The sequence below is a fragment of the Xyrauchen texanus genome, chromosome 43 (assembly GCF_025860055.1).
Source record: "Xyrauchen texanus isolate HMW12.3.18 chromosome 43, RBS_HiC_50CHRs, whole genome shotgun sequence".
Classification (NCBI taxonomy): Eukaryota; Metazoa; Chordata; class Actinopteri; order Cypriniformes; family Catostomidae; genus Xyrauchen; species Xyrauchen texanus.
Genome location: NC_068318.1, coordinates 6305700 through 6319660, shown reverse-complemented (window position 1 = coordinate 6319660; position 13961 = coordinate 6305700). Strand labels below are relative to the sequence as shown.

General features: G+C 48.7%; 1 protein-coding gene across 1 annotated transcript in view; it reads left to right on the top strand.

Moving 5' to 3' along the window:
* The window catches only part of LOC127636063 (ciliary neurotrophic factor receptor subunit alpha-like), a 335920-nt gene extending 322312 nt beyond the window's left edge, over positions 1–13608 (top strand). Inside the window, exon 9 of the mRNA XM_052116438.1 lies at positions 12484–13608. Coding sequence (XP_051972398.1) covers position 12484 — 1 coding nt within the window. The 3' untranslated portion in view covers positions 12485–13608. The remainder of the gene's footprint in view (positions 1–12483) is intronic.
* The last annotated feature ends 353 nt before the right edge of the window (positions 13609–13961 follow it).

Below are 13961 nucleotides of genomic sequence, written 5' to 3'. Positions count from 1 at the left end.
CCTGGCTTGTATAATGTGATTTTTCTACTTATTTTAAACTTCTTGCCCATCGTAAAGCCAACAGGAACAACAGGAAGTTGGTGATACACTTGATTATCATGCTACAGTGTGTAATTGACTAGATGATATGAGTAAACATCCAGAAAGAAATGTCACTGAACGATATTTATACACTCAAAAAAAAGGTTGCTCTTGCATTTTGGGGAACTTGAGTGATCCTTGGAGAACTCTGTGAAATTTTGGTTATATTCAAATGATAATGATTATATTCAGTATTTTATGTGATTTAGCTATATTTTTCTTTAGAAACATAAAGTTACATTAAAATGTAACCTGTTTAATATATACATATGACTTTTGTTGAATGGAATTCGCACATGTGCATTATGAACTAGAGTTTCACTGAATGGTCTGAACCCGAGTTTGATTTCCTGGTCCAAACCAGAGTTTTAATACTTGATCAGAACCTGTGTTCCCCTTCTGTCACTCACTCTGCGTTGTGTCGGTGAAATGACACTAGGGGTCTCTCTTGAGAGCCTCAGTTGCCACTGACCTTTGAGAAAAGGCCAATGAGAATTGCCGAACAGAATTTGCATGTACAGGTATAAAAGGAGGGAATCGAGCATCTGTTTAATCAGATTTTTTCTTCGGAGCCAAGCGTTTGTGTGTTCCACGACTATTCCACTCACCTCTACAGAGCTTTTGCTGTTGGACCTTGTGGCGCATTACCAGCGGCTTTCTCTTCTCTGCACGCCAGTGCAGTCTACACCCCTGGGCGCTTCGACCCTGGGTGCTTCTTTTTGAAGATGCCCTTCCACCTTTGAGAAGTTCCTGGATGTGGCAGATATCTCTCTGCCTCTGACGGTCATAGATGCTGACTCGTGTGTCTGGGCCGCGATCACACCAAGGCAGCGTTTGTGGATGGTTCTTGTTCTCACTGCGATAACTTGACCATGGCAAAGTTGAGGTCGCGGCTCTCCTTTCTGAAAGGAAACACAACTCCAGCCACCCCCTGCGGTGCACATTCTTCCCATGGGATGGAGGTCGACCCGGCTGGCTATGGGGGCGATTTGGGAGTTCAGCGGACTCGGTTTCGCCGGTTGAAACCCCACGAACCACCCGCCCCCCCAGCATGCTTGCTAGCTTCCGTCCGTGTCTGAGGTGAGACTGGCTCACCCCACGGCCAGTCTGATGTCTCCTTCGGACCCCCGAGCTGGATGATGACATCGCCGCTGAATCGGAGAGCGTTGTGGCGTCTGACGCAGAAGACTCGACTGAGCTGCCACCTTCGGGTCTGCCCGCCTAGTTTGAGGCTGAGGTGTTGATGGCCGACATGCTTGCCCGGGCCACTGTGAGCATGGGGCTGGACTGGAACCCTCCGTCCTCCCCTCAACCCTCACAGCAAGATGATTAGTTCCTTGCATGGCGAGAACGCCAACACCCTGCGGGTGGAAGTCACAAACATGTTACACAAGGACGTGATAGAGCCAGTCCCTCCAGCCAAGATGAAGAAGGGATTCTACAGCCCTTACTTCATCGTACCTAAGAAAGGCGGTGGGTTGTGGCCAATCTTGAACCTGTGAGTTCTTAGAGGGGCCTTACAAACTCCCGTTCAAGATATGCATGCAGACATATCTTAACATGCGTTCGGCATCAAGATTGGTTCGCAGCGATAGACCTTCCACTTCCACATCTCGATCTTGCCTGGACACAGACTCTTCCTGTGGTTCGTGTTCGAGGGCTGGGCGTATCAGTACAAGGTCCTCCCCTTCGGCATGTCCCTGTCCCCTCGCGTCTTCACAAAGATCACAGAGGCAGATCTTGCCCCGCTAAGGGAAGCGGGCATCTGCATACTCAATTACCTTGATGACTGGCTGATCCTAGCTCAGAGAGTCACTGTGTGCCCACAGGGACCAGGTGCTCAGGCACTTCAGCCAGTTAGGACTTCGGGTCAACTGGGAAAAGAGAAAGCTCTCCCCAGTTCAGAGCATCTCTTTTCTCGGCATGGAGTTAGACTCGGTCTCAATGACAGCGCGCCTCACAAAAAAGTGCATGTAGTCAATGCTGAATTGCCTCACCATATTCAAACCAGGCACCGCGGCCCCTCTAAAGCAGTTCCAGAGGGGGTATATGGCATCTTCAGCGGCGTTCGCAATGCTCTGGTTGATGCATATGAGACCGCTACAGCTCTGTCTTCAGACTTGAGTCCTGACATGGGAATGGCGCCACGGCGCATACCATGTGATTTTCACCCCTCTTTCCGTCAACTACTCAACCCCTGGACAAGCCTCTGCTTTCAGCCGACAGGAGTCCCCCTGCAGCAGGTGTCCAGACGTGTCGTGGTCACCACAGATACCTCCAAACAGGGTTGGGGCACCATGTGCAACGACCACGCAGCCGCCGGTTCCTGGACAGGACCACAACTGCGTTGGCACATCAACCACCTAGAGTTGCTGGCTGTATTTCATGCCCTGCGCAGGTTTCTCCCGCTGATTAAGGGCAAGTACATTCAGACAGCACCACAACGGTAGTGTACATAAATCGCCATGTGCATGCGGCATGTGCTCTCGTCAATTGTCGCAACTCACCCTGCATCTCCTGGAGTTGCTGCGCACGACTCATATCCCGGGCAGCCTCAACACGACAGCAGACGCACTGTCATGACAGGCCACGCTCAGCAGAGAGTGGAAGCTCCACCCCCAGGTGGTCCAGCTGATTTGGGACCAAAGCAGAGCACAGACCTGTAGACCTGTTTGCTTCCCAGGAAAACTTCCACTGCCTGCTCTGGTACTCCTTGTTGGAGGCTCCCCTCTGGACAGACACGCTGGCACACATCTGTCCCCGGGGGCTGTGCAAGTACGCATTTCCCTCAGTGAGCCTACTTGCACAGGTGGTGTGCGTAGTCAGGGAGGACAAAGAACAGGTCCTCTCAGGTCCTACAGGCCCACTTGGACTTGGCCTTACGCTCCCCGCAACAGCACCTCCATGGCGCATTCCTCTGAGGAAGGATCTCCTTTCTCAGGGACATGGAGCTCTAGATGATTCCGAGTAGCTCTTTGTTTGCTGTGGCGGACAGCAGAAAGGGACACTATCCCCCAACAGAGGCTTGTCCACGAGGTTATCAATGCCCTCACCCGGCCTATTAGACCCAGACATAGACATTGGCAGAGCAGCGGGCTGGGCAACACCCAATACCTTTGCGAGGTCAATAACCTCTGAGGGTTGAGTCGGCCCTCGCCTATGTTCCTTCAAGTCTGAGCATGTAGAACTTGGTTATACGGTACAGCTGACTGGGTGTACCACTTGCGCATAGCACCTTTCCCCTCTTCCGAGGTGAACCCGTGCGCTTTTACCCCCAGGTGAGTCCACAAAAGCTTGCGCTCCCTGGATGTCTTTCCTCCACAGCCCTCTGCCTCGCGAATTCGGCGAAGGAATTCCCGACCAGACCCACTATGGGTACTATTAACTCTGTACTGGAATAGGTGCTCCACAGGTATCACGATATGTGATGTGTGATATCTCCCCGTGGGCGGACCCACGCCTCCCTTGGGCAGCTCCCTCTGTTCCCGGTCGGTGTGTTTGTAGAGCTCCTCCCTCACCTGGTAGGACCAACCATTGCGCCACTTCCACTCCCATGTGACATACAGTCAGGTCCATAAATATTGGGACATCGACACAATTCTAATCTTTTTGGCTCTATACACCACCACAATGGATTTGAAATGAAACAAACAATATGTGCTTTAACTGCAGACTTTCAGCTTTAATTTGAGGGTATTTACATCCAAATCAGGTGAACGGTGTAGGAATTACAACAGTTTGTATATGTGCCTCCCACTTTTTAAGGGACCGGCGTTATTGGATAGGGACCCTTAGTGTCACTTTACCGACACAACGTCGAGTGAGTAACAGAAGGGGAATGTATAGGTTACTGTCGTAACCCCTGTTCCCTGATGGAGGGAACGAGACGGTGTGTCCTTCTTGCCACAACACCGTACCAATCACTGTAACAGCCGTACCTTATTCTCGGCTCCTGACTAAACAGATGCACGATTGCCTTCTTTTATACTCGTATGTCCGGGAGAGGGACATGCAAATTCTGTTCGTCAATTCTCATTGGCCTTTTCGCAAAGCTCAGAGGCAACTGAGACTCTCAAGAGAGACCCTTAGTGTCACTTCACCGACACAACGTCTTGTTCCCTCCATCAGGGAACGGGGATTACGACAGTAACCTAGATGTTTTATTGATTGATCAGAGCCCTAGTTTTACTGCTTGGTCCATACCCAAGTTTGATTATCTGTTCCGAACACAAGATTAATTGCTTGGTCCGTACCCAAATTTTGATTGCTTGGTCAAACCTGAATTTTATTGACTGGTCCAAACCCAAGTTTTATTGACTGGTCAGAACTGGAGTTTTATTGACTGGTCTGAACCCGAGTTCTATTGGCTGGTCTGAACCTGAGTTTTAGTGACTGGTCTGAATGCGAGATTTATTGACTTGTCCGAACCCTAGTTTTACTGCTTGGTTAGAAGCCTAGTTCCCCTTCTGTCGCTATCCCCACGTTGTGTCAGAGAAGCGACACTAGGGGTCTCTCTTGAGCGCCGATATTCACCTCTGGACTATGAAAAAAGGCCAATGAGAGTTGGCAACCAGTATTTGCATGTCCCACCCCCGGACATACGGGTATTTAAGCGGCGCAAATACGGGAGTTCATTCAGAAAATTTCTTCGGAGCCGATGGTCGTGCATGAACTCTGCTGCGAGTTACACACCAAGTTCCTGGTTAATCCTCTGACGCTCTGCATGCTGTTGGATCTGACGGCGCATAACAGCGGCTTTCTCCTTCGTGCACGGCTGTGCATTCTTGCCCCTGGGCGCTTCGACAGCGCAGACAACTCGAAAGAGTTATTCTAAAAGAGTAATTTCTCAGGATGTGTCTTTTTAAAGACGATATTTCCACCCCTGTGTAGTTTCTGGATGTGGTTGATGTCTCCCCACCTCTGACGGTCATAAAAACTGCCTTGCATTCCTGGGTTGCGATCACACGCAGGCAGCGTTTTTATGAATGGCCTATGTTTTCAGTGCGAGAACATAGCCATGACAGCATTAGCGGTCGTAGGCTTTCTCTTGTAGTGAGAGAAGCCGCTTCAGCCGCCTCGCGCCTCGCCTCCTTCCCACGGGATTGAGGCAGGCGCCGTGGCGATGAAAACGATCTGGGGACAATGACGGGCTCCATTTCGCCGGGTGAACCCCTCGAAACCCCCGCCTCCCCGGCACGCTTGCTTGTTTCTGTCCGAGCTCGGGATGAGCATTCTCTCCAATGGGTTATGTTTTCAGTGTGAGAACATAGCCGCGGCAGCGTTGCGATCTCTGCTTTCTCTTGTAGTGAGAGAGAGCCATCTCAGCCGCCCCGCGCTCGCCTCCTTCCTACGGGATTGAGGCAGGCGCGCTGGCGATGAAGAACAATCTGGGGAGAATAACGGGACGCTTTCGCCGGGTAAATCCCCCCGAAAACCTCCCGCCTCCCCGGCACGTTTGCCTGCTTCCCTCGAGCTCGGGATTAGTGCGGTCTGCTTAACGGCCTACCGTCCGGTCCCTCGAGCTCCCCCGCGCCCCCCCCCCCCCCGGATTCCTTCCCGGACATGCATGACGAGCTGAGCAAGCCCAGCTTCCTCGCTCCTCCGCTCTCGCTACCCTCGGTGGTAGAACGGTCCCAGACCGCTCCCCCCTGCACGCCATGGCCCCCTCCTGCAAGTCCACCGGGCCAGGGCACTTCAAAATCTGCACTTGGGTAATCCTGTTCTTGACGTGCTGCAGGAACTGCACTCAAACAGGTGATGGCCACTCCGTGGTCCAAAAACGCAACGATGGACAGACAGTACGGGAGGCAGACAAAGCACGCTTTCTCAAATGCCCCCGTCTCCCAGCTCCGTCCATTCGCCGACACCACTTGACGACTTCGCCCAGCAGTCCTCAATGGTGAAGAAACAGACGAAGGCTATTTTCAAGCAAAACAAAGCATCCTGCCCTGCCGCAAACCTGCCGTCAGGGGCCATGCCCTGTCTGCTCGCCGAGGGCGTCCTCCTGCGGCTTTCAAGAAAGAAAGAAAGTGGTGCTCCGCCTCAACTAACAAGTGAGTGGGCCCAGCTCTCAGCCCCAGCGTTGAGCCCCCCGCAGAAGTTGGACACCCATCGTCTCACGGACTCCCTTGAGGACCTAGAAGGCTCCCAGGCGCTCCTGAGATGACAGACCCAGAGACCGAGATGTTAGCTCCGGAGCTGGTAAGACCACTCCGTTCCCCGGTGGAGGGCCGGGAGGAGAATTTTTTGTTAAATTCGTTACACTCTATAGAGCTATTTCCTTGTTGTCTGTGGGTCACCTGGCCCGCAAATGCCGTTCTCACGGCACTCTGCTTTCAGGCCTCAACAGTCCCGGCTCCATGGACGTGGTGTCCCCGCCTTCAGCCTCACGACTGTTCCCTGGCCGGCCGGTTCAGACGAGTCCAGAGGACGCCAGCATCAGACTTCCTCCTCAGTCACGAACCCGCCCCTGCCGGGTGCGCGGAACAAGGTAAGTGCTTTGAGGTTATTCTCAGCACTGGAGCCTCGGGACGCCACGTTGCCTCCCGATGCCGCGTTACCTGTTCCGCACCGCTGCGAAGCCCCGCCGGGTACGTCCAAAAAACACGTCCCCTTGGTGCCCCTAGCACGGAGCTTAGAGGCGTGGCTTTCACTGCCCGACCCGTCACGCTGGCTGCACCGGACCATTCGACTCAGTTACGCAATTCAGTTTGCCAGGTCTCTGCCCCCCTTCGTGGGCGTACATTATTCCGCAGTACACGGCCAACATGCCCATTCCCTGCGTGAAGAAATCGCCTCCCTTCTATTAAAGGACGCGATAGAGCCTGTCCCTGCAACCTAAACGAAGAAGGGTGTCTACAGCCCTTACTTTGTTGTACCCAAGAAAGGCGGCGGCTTACGACCGATCTTGGACCTGCAAGTTTTCAATCGGACCTTGTCCAAACTCCCGTTCAAAATGCTCACCCAGAAACAAATTCTATCTGGCATCCGGCATCTAGATTGGTTTGCAGCGGTAGACCTGAAGGACGCGTACTTCCACGTCTCAATTTGCCCTCGACATCGACCGTTCCTACGGTTCGCGTTCGACGGCCAGGCGTATCAGTACAAAGTCCTCCCCTTCGGCCTGTCTCTGTCCCCTCGCGTCTTCATGAAAGTCGCAGAGGCAGCTCTTGCCCCGCTCCGAGTAGTCGGCATACGCATACTCAATTACCTCGACGACTGGCTCATACTGGCTCACTCTCGAGAATTACTATGCGCACACAGAGACCAGGTGCTCAGGCACCTCAGCCGTTTGGGGCTTCAGGTCAACCGGGAAAAGTGCAAGCTCTCCCCGGTCCAGAGCATCTCTTTCTCGGTCTGGAGTTAGACTCAGTCTCAATGACAGCACGTCTTTCCAACGAGCGTGCTCAGTCAGTGCTGAAATGCCTCGCTTCCTTCAAGCCAGGCGCCGTGGTCCCGCTAAAACGCTTTCCAACAGCTCCTGGGGCATATGGCATCCTCCGCGGCGGCGCCGCTGGGGTTGATGCATATGAGACCACTTCAGCACTGGCTCCGGACTCGAGTCCCGAGACGAGCATGGCGCCGCGGCACGCACAACGTAAATGTTACTTCTGCCTGCCGCTAAACCTTCAAACCCTGGACAGACTTCTGCTTTCTAAGGGCAGGTGTACCCTTGCAGCAGGTGTCCCGACGCGTTCTGGTCACAACCGACGCTTCCGAATTGGGTTGGGGCGCCGTGTGCAACGGGCGCGCAGCCGCAGGCCGGTGGAACCAAGGCCCGCTGCGCTGGCACATCAACTGCCTAGAGCTGCTGGCTGTTTGTCTGGCCCTGCAGACGTTTTTCTGTTAACTCGGAACAAACATGTCCTAGTCAGGACAGACAGCACCACGGTCGTAGCCTACATAAACTGCCAAGGTGGAGTACGCTCCCCCCACATGTCACAGCTCGCCCGTCATCTCCTCCTTTGGAGTCAGCAGCGACTGGAGTCACTGCGCGCCACTCACAGTGGGAGGCTCCACCCCCAGTCGGTCCAGCTGATTTGGGACCGGTTCGGCAAGGCTCAGGTAGACCTGTTTGCCTCCCAAGAAACCTCCCACTGCCCGCTCTGGTATGCCCGGACAGAGGCTCCCTCGGGCAGATGCGCTGGCACACAGCTGGCCCACGGGGCTGCGCAAGCACGCATTTCCCCAGTGAGCCTTCTTGCACAGGTGCTATGCAAGGTCAGGGAGGACGAGGAGCAAGTCATTCTGGTAGCCCCCTATTGGCCTACCCGGACTTGGTTTTCGGACCTCACGCTCCTCACGACAGCCCCTCCCTGGCGAATTCCCCTGAGGAAGGACCTTCTTTCTCAGGGACGGGGCACGCTCTGGCACCCACACCCAGACCTCTGGAACCTCCACGTCTGGCCCCTGGACGGGATGTGGAAGATCTAGCCGGTCTACCATCTACCATCGTAGATACAATCAGCCAAGCCAGAGCCCCCTCTACCAGGCATCTTTACGCCCTAAAGTGACGTCTGTTCGCGGAATGGTGTTCCTCCAGAGCCAAAGACCCGCAGAAGTGCGCAGTTAGGTCAGTGCTCGTGTTTCTTCAGGAGAGGCTGGAGAGGAGGCTGTACCCCTCCACCCTCAAGGTGTATGTCGCCGCTATCGCGGCCCACCATGACACGGTAGACAGAAAGTCTCTTGGTAAGCACCGACTTAATCGCCAGGTTCCTAAAGGTGCCCGGAGGATAGCTCCCTCCCAGCCTAACCTGTTCCCCTCCTGGGATCTCTCGGTCGTCCCTACGGGACTCCAGAGACCCCCTTCGAGCCGCTTGACTCAGTTGGACTCAGGGCCCTCTCTCAAGACTGCCCTGCTGATCGTGCTCGCTTCCATCAAGAGGGTCGGGACCTGCATGCGTTCTCTGTTAGCGACGCTTGCCTTGAGTTCGGTCCGGCAGACACTTTCGTGATCCTAAGACCGCGACCGGGCTATGTGCCCAAGGTTCCTACCACACCCTTCAGGGATCAGGTAGTGAACCTGCAAGCACTGCCCCGGAGGAGGCAGATCCAGCCCTTTCACTGCTGTGTCCAGTACGTGCCTTACGTATCTACCTGGACCGCACACAGAGCACTAGACGCTCTGAGCAGCTCTTCGCCTGCTTTGGGGACAGCAGAAAGGGAATGCTGTCTCCAAGCAGAGACTCGCCCACTGGGTTGTCGACGCCATTTCCCTGGCTTATCACACCCAGGCCGTGCCCCCCCCTTTGCGGGTCCGAGCCCACTCCACCAGGAGTGTTGTGTCCTCATGGGCACTGGCTAGGGGCACTGCCCTAGCAGACATTTGTAGAGCAGCGGGCTGGGCAACACCTAACACTTTCGCGAGATTCTACAATCTCCGAGTTGGGTCAGTATCGTCCCGTGTTCTCTCAGGTACCGAGCCCGTAGCACGCTCAATAGATTCTCTATGGGGTTCAGGTCAGGCGAGTTTGCTGGCCAATCAAGCACAGTAATACCATGGTCATTGAACCAGGTTTTGGTACTTTTGGCAGTGTGGGCAGGTGCCAAGTCCTGCTGGAAAATGAAGTCAGCATCTCCATAAAGCTTGTCTGCTGAAGGAAGCATGAAGTGCTCTAAAATGTCCCAGTAGACGGCTGCGTTGACTCTGGACTTAATAAAGCACAGTGGACCAACACCAGCCGATGACATGGCTCCCCAAACCAACACAGACTGTGGAAACTTCACACTGGACTTCAAGCATCTTGGATTGTGTGCCTCTCCATTGTTCCTCCAGACTCTGGGACCTTGGTTTCCAAATGAGATGCAAAATTTGCTCTCATCAGAAAAGAGGACTTTGGACCACTGAGCAACAGACCAGTTCTTTTTTTCTTTAGCCCAGGTAAGACGTTTGACATTTGAAGCCCATGTCCAGGACCCATCTGTGTGTGGTGGCTCTTGATGCAGTAACTCCAGCCTCAGTCCACTCCTTGTGAAGCTCATTTGAATGGCCTTTTCCTGACAATCCTCTCCAGGCTACGGTCATCCCTGCTGCTTGTGCACCTTTTTCTTCCACACTTTTCCCTTCCACTTAACTTTCTATTAATGTGCTTTGATACAGCACTTTGAGAACATCCAACTTCTTTTGCAATTACCTTTTGAGGCTTTCCCTCCTTGTGGAGGGTGTCAATGATGGTCAGTGTCAAACAACTGTCAGGTCAGCAGTCTTCCCCATGATTGTGAATTCAACTGAACCAGACTGAGAGACCATTTAAAGGCTCAGGAACCCTTTGTGTTTAGCTGATTAGAGTGTGACACTTTGAGCCTACAATACTGAACCTTTTCACAATATTCTAATTTTCTGAGATTCTGAATTTGGGGTTTTCATAAGCTGTAAGCCATAATCATCAAAATTATATCAAATAAAGGCTTGAAATATCTTTCTTTGCTTGTAATAATAATATATTAGTTTCACCTTTTAAGTTGAATTACTGAAATTAATGAACTTTTGCACGATATTCTAATTTTTCGAGTTTCACCTGTAGTTCCACGCTCAAAACAACAACAAATCATTGGGTCTTCTTAGAAAAATGTGATACAGACACTTATGGACACAATTTCGGTGTGCTACTTCAACACTCTTGTATCCAGAGAAACTGTATAGCTAGTTGAAAGTGGGTTAGAATAAGAAATACCTAAGAAAAGACTATCAGCTCATTAGAACTACATCTGCTCAGAACCCCTGATAAACTGGGGGACGAGTCTGATCACTGGTGCTTACAGCCACATAAACCTCATTGATTCCCCAGAGGAGACAGGAAGCAGGAAGAGATAGCTGAGTAACAAGCAGCAGATTCATTAGAGCCGAAGCCAGATGTTTAGAGCTTGCCTCCTATCTCCAACTCAGCAACACAGGATAACGAGCCTATCTCTAATTAAAGCAAGCTCATGCATGGAGCTGCAAGGCAGGAAGAAGGGTATGATAGCACCTCAGGGGTAGGATGTATTCTCCTTCCCGAGATAGCCACACACATGCAGATATACCTTTGCCTTATACCTCCGCTCCAAGACATATTAAGAGAGATTTAATTGGTCTGTGCGATAGGACAAGACAAAATTAAAGGCAACATCATGGGTGACTGCTCACCAATTGCCTTCCCACTGGCATGAAGTGGGAGCAATGTGGAAATTGGTCTTATTGACCTCTGTTTGTTCTAATTTGTAATACTGCAATAGTAAGTTATGCTGTAAGTAGTTAACCACCTTAACTGAAGTGCTGGTGGGGAATGTTTCTTGAAGGAAATTGGGTTAAGAGATCATCTACTGTTTACTATATGATTTATTTCATTTTAAAAGTTGATTTTCTGATTGTATTAGTTCTAGAAAATCACAAAACCTGTCAAGAACATGTCTGGGTCAGAATTCACAACAATATCAAAAGGAATAAATAAGAAATTATATTTTGCTTACTAAAGAAACTGAAGTATATTTTTATGTTAATGGAATTTAACTATGCTGCCACCCCCCATATTGTAATTTCCATAACTCAAAAAGATTCTCTTTCTCATTGTCATAATGTAAAAAACTCATTTTTATTACTGTAATATTAAACAGTACAATGTGCAATGCACAAAATAAAAAATGTGACCAGGTTTCTGTGATATTTCACCTAGAATGACAACAACATTTTCTCTTCTCCCAATCTACTGCAATCTAATTACTTTTTAGTCAAAGAAAATAGTGTAATGCATTACATTTTAAAATATTGTAATCAGATTACAGTTACTTATTTTTAGTTATAACGTTTTCACAAAGTAATACACAAATTAATCTTATTACAATTTTAGGGAAGTCGTAATTTGAAGAGAATTAGTTTTTTGTGTAACTTACCCAAAACTGGAGGTCAGTCTCTGTTCCCTTTGAACAGAGACTGTTTGAAAGTGGGTAGTGGTGGCTCAGTGGTAGAGGCTCAGGGTTACTGACCAGAAGGTCTGGGGTTCAAGCCCCAGCACCACCAAGATGCCACTGTTGGGTCCTCGAGCAAGGCACTTAACTCCAAGTTGCTCTGGGGGATTGTCCCTGTAATAAGTGCACTGTAAGTTGCTTTGGATAAAAGCGTCTGCCAAATGCATAAATGTAAATGATGTAAAATGTAAATGAACAGATTACATGTTAACCCATTTAGAAAAAGCTTTAAGAATCTTACATTTTGTTTAATTTCCATTTTTATTGACAGTGGTATCTAAAACTAAGTTACCACAGTTTTACTGTTGTAAAAATGTCTGTATTTATATACAGTTTAAAAGAAATTGCAAAAATATATTTTTGCCCATGACTTAAAATTTTGAATGGGATGCCGAAAGGCTGTGTTACACAAATTCCACAAATACACAGAGCTAATATATTTTTTCTCTCTCTTTTCAGATGTGTGAGCTTAATTCCTGTGGAGAAAAAAGAGGAGTCTTCTATTTCTATTTTGCACATGTTAATAGATATCGTGCATTGATAATTTAATTCAAGTTCTTTTTCCTCACAAAAGAAAAAAGACCTAGAAAGATTAATAAACTATGACATTTACAAAAGGAAGACAAAAAAACAGTCAAATATTTCAACATCCCTGACGATGAGAGCAAACGGAAAAAGAATGGACACAGACACAGGAACCGAACCCCAGGGGAGCAAAAGATTTGGGGATATGAGACTCACCTGCCTGGCAGCACAACCAACAAAACAAACAAAGAAACTACATTTATTAATCCTTTTTCTTTTTCTTTTTTCATCATGCAAGATTTCTCATCCCATTTTGATTCTTTAAACTGTTCGGGGACAAACAAAACTCCTTTTGTGTAACATCAATATCCACAACATACAGCTAATTCCTCATGCCAAAGACATGGACTGTTGTTGTTGTTGTTGTTGTTGTTGTTTTGGTCTCTTTTTCTCTTTCTTATTTTTCCCAGCTTCCCCAAACCTGTGTCTGTAATGAATTTGAACTGGAAGGACAAAATGTTCACAAACTTCAAAGACTGAGGAGTAACAAATTTTGCTTGAAGGCCATCATTTAATATCTGTTTTATTTCTTTTGTTTGTCCACACTTATGCTTTTATCATTTATGGCCCCTGAACACAGAGACGTTGAAACTGTAAATAACAAATTGGTTTGGACTGTTCTGGACCGCCTTTTGTAAAGAACAAGAACAATGTGTTGTTGTCAGACCATCTCAAAAGATTAAGCACCGCACTCAACCATGCTTTCACTCTGACTATTTGCCTTTCACAACCTGTTTTTGCAGACTTTTCAATTCAATATCACAATTGAATACTACCTTATCTGAGGACAATTGTTTCACTTTTTTTGATTATCATTGAATAAAATATAATTTTAGAACTTTAGATTTTTATTTGTTTGTTTTTTCTTTTGTTTTGTTTTTTCAAACCTTCATTATTGCTTCATTCTCCTTGATCATATTTTGTAAACTATGATATGTATCTTTAACATGAGAAAAAGTTTATTATTTAATAATGTATGTATTAGTTTTAGATTCTTGTAACCTGTATCTGGGTTCTTTTTATAGATGTATATAAAATGAGAAGTTGTTCATTAAATGTGACCATTTCACAAAGAGTAGAAACTGCCAGTCATTTTGTTAGTATATTAATAATAATTTAGTATATCCCAACTTCAGGTGACCCAACACAGTACTGAAATTGTTTATCATATGAATGTTAACAACAAAAATGTCCTTAAAATCAAACTTTGAATTTATCATGAAATATTGCCCCTCCAATACACAAAATAGTTAACATGACAATTTTTGTATTAGTATTAGTAGTCAAAATTCTAAATGTAGAATTTTTACACATTTATGCCCTTGGCAGCCAAAAATTAACCATAACCGTAC